The sequence below is a fragment of the Austrofundulus limnaeus genome, unplaced genomic scaffold, assembly GCF_001266775.1.
Source record: "Austrofundulus limnaeus strain Quisiro unplaced genomic scaffold, Austrofundulus_limnaeus-1.0 Scaffold52, whole genome shotgun sequence".
Lineage (NCBI taxonomy): Eukaryota > Metazoa > Chordata > Actinopteri > Cyprinodontiformes > Rivulidae > Austrofundulus > Austrofundulus limnaeus.
In genome coordinates this window covers 1,686,951-1,695,155 of record NW_013952454.1, presented here as the reverse complement: position 1 = coordinate 1,695,155, position 8,205 = coordinate 1,686,951, and the positions used below count along the sequence as shown (strand labels likewise).

Here is an 8,205-nt window from a genome sequence, read left to right as displayed (position 1 = left end):
GTACAAAACAAAAATAGGCCTACAGATTTTTTATTTTGACATAGTTATTTGTATGATTTCCTCTAATTTCTGTATCGAATTTAACAGAGAAAATGCGCACAACTGGAYGGAGCGTCCCTCGGTTGGTGAAAACCTGAACCAGCACCCAGAACTGCCTTTGGATCCGGAACCACTTCCGATCTTCTGTCAACAAGCCGCGTGGACTGGTTCCAATTAAAACCGTGAGGAGGGAAATGGTCAAGCCAGAGGCGCTCTGGCGACAGACAAAACCAGTAAAAACTGAATAAATTAGAGCGCATTTTTTGTGTGGATGAATTCGCCTTCATGTGCGCCTTTTAACACGAATAAAAAAAATAAGATTAAAAGAGTATCTGGGTCCAGAGCTAACTGGATGTCTTGAATTTATTGACAACCTTTTTCTCCTTCACCCTCCTGTTCTGGAACCAGATGGTCACTTGTCTCTCTGTCAGGTTTGTCTGCGCGGATATCCGTCTCCTTTTGTCCTTGGTGATGAATTTATTGGCGGCGTACTCCCTCTCCAGTTCTTTGAGCTGCACCTTGGTGTAGGGCACGCGCTTCTTTCTGCCACGGCGAACTGAAGAGTCTCCAGCAGATATCGTGTCTGAAGTGGGGGGGGGGAGGAAAGTTAAAACATTAATAATAAATAAATCACGTTTATATTCCTTGAATTGGTGCGTGTGCCAAAATTACGCACGAGAAATAACAAAATTAAAATTGTTGTGGCACTTTTTGGGAAGTAGGGGCTGGGTATCCCAGAAGAAGCACATTTAATTAAACATTTCCACACAGAAGTACCTTGTAAGGAGGACTTCCACAGAGGGTTTGACTGCGGCTGCTCCTTGGCGCAGTAAACCTGGCCGCTCCAGCCGTTGGTGAGGGTCCAGGGCTGGTAGGGCTCCATGGGCAGCAGGGGCTCGTGCCTGGGCTCAGATGGCGCACTCAGCGCAGGTACGACGGGGACGTCAAGGTAGCTGGGCTGATAGGGGCCGGATGAGTAACCCTGATAGAAGGCGAACTCCTTGGCCCGGGAGGAGAACTCCTCACCGGGGACCGAAGACTCCGCGTATTTCTCTGCGTAACCGGACGGTTGCGCGCAGCCTTTCACGCCGCCGTGGGACACCCTGCACGGGTAATAACCGCCCCCGAAATACCCGTAAGGCAAAGAGGCGTTCGGGGAGCTCTGGGTGCCGGAGCAGGGGCTGCACTGCTTCCCGGGCTCCCCCACGCCGGAGCCCGGCACCTCGCTCGCCGCGTAGGTGGCGCTGGGGGCCAGCGAGGTGGGATGCGCCAGCAGATTCCGGCACTGGTTGGCCGCGAAGTTGCCTCCGCTGAAGCCCTCCATGTTCTTGCTCCTGTCCTCCAGGGCGCTGTCGCTGTAGAGAAACATCACCGGGTCCATCCAGTGCGAGTGGAGGAGTAACGAGGCGGTCATAGCATGTCCCGCACTGAGAGGAAGCAGGTCGAGTTTTTCTCTCCCCCCTTTAAAAAACACAATCCCCCCTCTTCAAGTGAGCAGAGACAGGGACTCAGACAGACGAACGATACCAGAAAAAAAAAGAAAAAAACACACAAGAGTACGTGGAGATCGAAAGGTTATTGGTCCGGGTCGAGCACGTGATATGCAAAGAAGATGATAAACGTCTAGATATCTGATAATACAGATCAGGATTTACGCACAAAAATGTACTTAAATCCTGTCTTTATGATCTGAAACTATTTTTAGAAAGTGCTTGTTTATGTTGATCTTGTGTCGTTTTCTTCATTTTAGTGATTTGATTAAACAAAACCTGAGAAACTTGTAGTTTTTTTTCCATTTGGGGGCAGAATTGGTGCGTAATGAGACGTGTAATTTGGAATGATCTCATTTTTAAAGACAAAGCAGTGAGAATTTCCTAAAGCCTGAAAGAACTTCTGATTGTTTTTGTTTATCTCAAACACACCCAGTCAAAGCTGAAAGTCTTATCTTTATAACTTTATTACTGAAGCGACGTGACTTTTGGTTTTACGCACAAAAACCGTTCAGAGAAACGACGAAGAGTTTTTTTTAAATCCAGGACAGCAGCGCTGCGTAAAATGAAAACGAACATTTCTTTTGATTTTAGAAAACCCAAGATTTACTAACAAACAAGTCTCAGAACAGATCACACATATGGTTGCCCCCTCTTCTTCCTGGGGGAAGAGGCGGCTGGAGGCCAAGGTCAAGTTGAAAGTTGCTGAAAGAAACAGAGCGCGCAGCGCTGAACGCAGAGGAGGAGAATAAATCAGTGCGTCCTCTCTCCTTTTTTTTTTTTTTTTTTTTTACAAACATAGAGAAAAAGAAAACCCCAAGTTCTACAGTCACTCCTGAGTTAAAAATAACTCGTTTGGAGCAAGAATTAAAATAAAATGTTTGCTCTGCAGTTTGTTCGCTCCTTTCAGGAAGGAATACAAAGAGACAAAACGGACAAAAAATGCACGATTTAAATTTTAAACTTGTTTTTTCCCCTCACCCATTCTTCTTTAACTTGTATCGCACGACTTTATGTTTAAAGTCAAAGAGGAATTTGTGGCTGCCCAAATAAAACTGAGAACTTTTTTTATTTTAATAGATTTTTTTCCCACCTTTTGAGGCTGTAAATCTTTATGGGCCAAGTTCAGCTTGTAGGCAAGAGTGTGAGAAGAAGAGGAGAAAAGAAAAAAATATGTAAACGTTTTAATACATACATGTTTTAGATGACGCTGCAGCTGAAATGAGGAAAATGACGCGTTCGAGCAAAGAAACCATCAGAGCCACATTTTCCTCTCGTTAGAAACAACTAAAGCTGGATGTAGAGGTTTATCAGATTTAAATTAGTCTTATATTTGCAGTTTGCAGCTATGGTTCGTGAGTTACTGATCAAAAAAACATGCAGTTTATTATTTTTGTTTTGTCATCAAACCCACATTAAAATCACAAGATTCTTCAACATTTCAGCTCTTATCTGAACTTGAAACTATTTAATATGAAACGTATCTTTGGGCCATTTAATTAAAAATTAAACCAACGGTGGAAGTAGGAAAAACAGAAAAAAGCAAGAAAAAATCATTTTAAAAAATCAGTTCAAAACATCTAATCACAAATATGAGCTTCATGAATAAACTCCAGCATAACAGATTTTTAATAAAAGCGATTTATAGTTATTTTTGGTTAATTCGACAACTAAAATGCTATTAGTTCAAAGAAATTCACTTAAATGCACTCAACTGGTGGGTCACAGCACATTTTGGGTCTCAGACTGTCTTCAGTGGGTCCTGGGATAAAATAAATTACAGAAAAAGAAAAATCAAGGTTCTGATTTTTAGTTATTGATCGCAAAGGTGACTTAATAATTTGAACAAGACAATCTTTATTCAGTGCGGTGCTCAGCTGCTACATTTTAAACCTTTTTGAAACCAAGTTGGACTTTTTTTCATTTCCTGTTTGAAAGCAGAGTTTGTTGAAAAAAAAAAAGGCTGGAGTTCCTTTTAGTTTGAATCAAAATGCAGCTGCTCACTTTGGTTCATTGTTAAACTTTTTTTTGTATCATCTCAGGTTCACTAACTTAAGGAAGTTTGATATTTTCCTCAATTAGGTCACAACTCATGTTAAGGGATGATGGTGGGACTGAAGCCAGACCCAGCATTCTACAGAATAAGACAGTGTTGTATAAAGAACCTCAAAGTGATACTTGAGTAAAAGTACAAGTATCTTCTCATAAAAGTACTTTGGTAAAAGTTAAAGTCTTCTCTAAAAATATTACTTGAGTAAAAGTCTTAAAGTATCTAATGTGTTTTGTACATAAGCATCAAAAGTAAATTTCTGACACAAAATCTACTCAAGTATTAAAAGTAAAAGTAAACGGTTAGATTTTCCAAAATGACATTTATTGGGAGGTGACTTCTCAAAAAATATATATTTTTTTCTAACAGCGTGCAGCTGTGATGGGTTGTGTACAAGCTAATGGTGTGTCAGAATGGTATATATTTATACTTCTCATCCAACCACAATTAAATTCACTCTATCCAGGAGACACAATTTATCAGGATAGTATTTTTAAGTAATAACAACTCAGAATAAAATAGGAGTAACGACTTTCTACTGCTTACCTTTTAAAAAAAATGTAGTGAGTAAAAGTACAGATTATTGTGTAAAAATGTAATGAGTAAAAGTAAAAAGTACGCTGAAAAATAATTACTGAAGTAAAGATAACCAAAAATTCTACTGAAGTACAGTAACAAAGTATTTGTACTTAGTTACTTTACAACTCTGAGAAGACAACATGACAGCATGATAATTAGTTGTAATGCCAAAGTTTGCCCCAGGAAAAAAAATAAAACAACAAAAAAATGCATTCCTGTTTTGTCTGTGTTTTAAACTGAAGTTTGTCCAGTTCTGTTCCAGTTGTAGAAAAATACATTTCCAGTCCATGAGACCATCTGCTGTTGCAAAACTTACTGCGCCAAAAGCATCAGTTTAAAACAAGATATAATCTGAGTTCACATTTGAYTTCAAGCGGTCAAGTCTCACAAACGAGAGCAACAAAAGACAAATAATCATCACTGCGTTAACAAATAAAACCTCTCAGAGAGCAGAGCTGATTAAAAAGTGAAGCTGCTGTGACTGGATGTGTGTGTGTGTGTGTGTGTGTCACAGTCTGCTGGAGGCCTGAGACCAAAGTGCTGCTCTGTTTGCAGAACCTATCAAGCAGATGACAGCGCAGCTCTCAGCCTCCAGTGCTTAATGGACTTTTTATGACTTTTGTCTTGTGATGGCCTGACCTGTGGTACCTTGGCCTCTCAGCGGTTGTTGGTAAAGCAGATCAGAAACATGCCGCACTCTTTGCTCTGGTGTAGAAGGTAAAAAAAGGAGGACAGATCCAACAATTTGTGGCGGCCCAGAAGTGATACTTTGACCCATTAAAAAGGCAGAAATATTTAAATTTCTAAGAGAGATGAAAATCGTGTGACTCTGCGTCAGATCCAGACTGAAGTTTGTTCACATCTGTCCCAGAGCGTCTGACTTGTTGCCCAAGACGTAAACGATTATATTTTATTTGATTTAAAAGTGAGAAATGTGGGCTGCAGCACAAAAATAAATGGAAAATCCTCCACAAAACCTGGAGGTTTGGCCACAATTAAATGTTTGTAGAGACGAATACATTCCAACAGATGAATAATTAGGCAAAAATCTGAATTAGTTTTTTCTATAAAAGAAAAAAAAAAACGTGCCACTCGTTTTTGCTCACTGATTTCTGGCTAACATGGAGAGGAAAAGACTATAAAAGGGAATGTGGTTGACGACGCAGACGCCATTACTCAACTTTTTTTTGTCTTTATTTTCTGACAGGATGCGACACTCAGATGACAGTTTCAGTGTCAACTGAAATAACTCGTCTGAACAGAAATAAAAAAACAAACAAAAACTGAAGATAAACATAACAACTGTATCTGTAATGAACAAGTTTCATTATACTGAGTTTTCTGCATTAAGTGATTGTTGTTTATTTAAACTTTAAGGAGTGCCTGATTATAAAACTATTTTATTCACTAGTGAAATATCGTGTGCTCACATTATGTCTCTCACAACTTGTAAGATTTAAAAAAAACAACAAAAAAAACTAAAACTCCACATGCGGAAATGTATGTTAATCCTGTGCAGGGGGAGGCACATGGGGGCGGGGCTCCAGACGGGGTAGTAGCGGATGTTACTGACTCTCCTCCTCACGCAGGAACTGGAACACGGAGGAGAAATCTTTGTTGGCGTAACCACGCGCGCACATCATCCGGTAGATCTGATGGGCTAAGGAGCCGAGCGGGACCGGAGTCCTCGTGGTGGTGGCTGTGTCCTGCGCCAGGCCCAAGTCCTGACGAAGAAAAGCAAATGTTTGCATTTTGAACACAAAACCACACATGTAGGGTTTTACTCTCTTTGTGTGGACTGCCATTCATTTCTACAGCCAAACCCTAAACCTAGCAGAGGGTCAGATAGAAACTTGCCAACTTAAAAAAGATGACATGCATTCATTTTTGCACCTGTTTGTTCAAGTTAATGTACTTACTGTAGTTATTCGTGTATAATACAATCTCATGTATGATACGACCCCCCCCCTATTTTTAGCCTAAAAAGCATAAAAATTTAATTCTCATACTACCTCTAATTTCATATGTACTTCAGGAATTTTCAGCCTTTACATATATATCAGTAAAAAAATCATTTGACTGTTGTACCAGTTTTTAGTTTTATTTTAACAACATATATACTAAAGGTACACAACAACAAATGCATAACTACAACAAAAGCTATCAATGCTCATTTGTTAACTGGTGTGATATAACAAACAGATAGAGCTATGTGGCTCTAACAAGTGTGGATGAAGCAGAATCAAAGCCTTCAAAATCAGGCTCACCTTCATCAGTATCATTAAAAGTTTCTGGTATTCCTCCTCTGTAATAAAGGCATCAGAATCCCACTCAACAACAATCTCATCCTCTGTGTCTCGCGAGCACCCCCTCTGGTGGGGAAACTTTTTTCAGGCAGACCAACAGAACACTGGTAGACGGCAGCCATTACAGACGACCATGTGTTTGTTGTTGTTCCAGGAGCGGCCCGGTCGCACATTAATATCATTAGTTCGTTATGCAGGACTGCCTTTTTTCTTCTTTTTTTTCCACATCATGTTGCCTGCTTGGATCTGTTACTATCTCGCTCGGAGGCACAAAGGAGTGTTAGAGGTAAGATCGCTTCAACCGCTTTGTATGACGTGGTTTCATTTCTGGACTCGGGGATTTAGTGAATGAGGCCGATATTTCAGTTAAAATACATTAGCAAAAATATTTATCTGAGTATAGTACTACCCCACAACTTTGTGCATGATTTTATGGATTGAATTTTACGCATTATACTTGAATAAAAACGGTAATTCAATTGAATTTGCTAAAATAGATTCTACCCCATCATATCTGTGATCCCACGCTTTAGAAACTGACCTTCGTCATCAGCTGCGTGCCGAATCCCCCCTGGTAGTTATTTCCAGAAGGAACTCCCTCCATGACTCCTGGCACCGGGTTGTAGGTGTCACTGGACCAACAGCGACCAGAACTCATGTTCAGAATTTTGGCCAAAAGCTTGGGATCAAGACCGAGCCTGTGGATAGAAGCAACCATCATCATCATCCTCATCTTTCAGAAGGTATAATACACTAAAGCATTTCTTTCTAAATACATGGTTTTTGTTACCTGATCCCCAGGTTCATGGTTTCTGATGTCCCTATCATTCCAATGGCTAAAAGCATGTTGTTACAAATTTTGGCAGCCTGTGATTAAATGAAAGTAGTATTTATTACCACAAAAACACAACTGATTATCATGAGAAATAACTGACCGGAACAGATTTTTTTTTACACATCAGATCTTTTAAAGTGGGGTTCTGTTGAGATGTTATGAACAATTATCATCTTACCTGTCATAGATAGCTCTTTGAACAAATTCATTCCAGTTAGAATTAAATCTATTTCTCTAAAATGAGATTCAGAGCCATCTTCAACAGGCAAGATATTACTTGTTCATAACTTTTCCACAGAACCCCACTTTAAAAGATACGAAATTTAGCTTTAAAGTGCCTGTGACATAAAAATGTTGTAATAAACATAAAACTATGAAAAGATAACACCGATGACATATTGTGAAAAAAAAAGGTTTCATGATGAGATGAACAGTTGAGCTATTTGCATGTGAAGTAACAGGAAGTGATGTCAAAGGGGAGTGTCTGCATGTAAACAGGGTATTTCTACAACAGCTAACACCAGACTCTAGAGACCAATCTGATGTTTCATTTTGAATCATTATCAGAGAGAGATGACAAAGAGGCAGAGTTCTAATATTGTTTCAACAAACCAGAGAGTTTCTTTTCTTAAACGGTTCCCCTTTGATGTCACTTCCTGTTTCACTTTGGCTGAGCCAAATGTAAAAGAAAATATGCCCATTATGTGAGAAAAATGGGTAAAATCATGTGTTATGCCAAGTTTCATAAATATAAACATATTTTTTTGTATTTGAAGGATATGCATGTCACAAGCACTTTAAAGAAATTAATAAAATAAATAAATAAATGAATAAACCTCCCAGATATTTTACTCATTTGTGATCTTTGCTCACACCTGTCCAGTCCCAACTTGACCACAATAAATC

General features: G+C 39.5%; 2 protein-coding genes across 2 annotated transcripts in view; both read right to left on the bottom strand.

The window, feature by feature from the left end:
* hoxa13b (homeobox A13b) lies at nt 1-1,591 on the bottom strand (the record flags this gene model as incomplete). Its single annotated transcript, XM_014008756.1, is given in 2 exon segments — nt 1-622; nt 817-1,591. Coding segments are annotated over 2 exon segments (876 nt in total). The 5' UTR covers nt 1,454-1,591.
* A 3,743-nt stretch (nt 1,592-5,334) lies between these two features.
* Nucleotides 5,335-8,205, bottom strand: part of hibadhb (3-hydroxyisobutyrate dehydrogenase b) — a gene marked incomplete in the record, with an annotated part of 11,712 nt that continues 8,841 nt past the window's right edge. Inside the window, 4 exon segments of the mRNA XM_014008755.1 lie at nt 5,335-5,882; nt 7,006-7,162; nt 7,255-7,331; nt 8,175-8,205. Coding sequence (XP_013864209.1) covers nt 5,724-5,882; nt 7,006-7,162; nt 7,255-7,331; nt 8,175-8,205 — 424 coding nt within the window.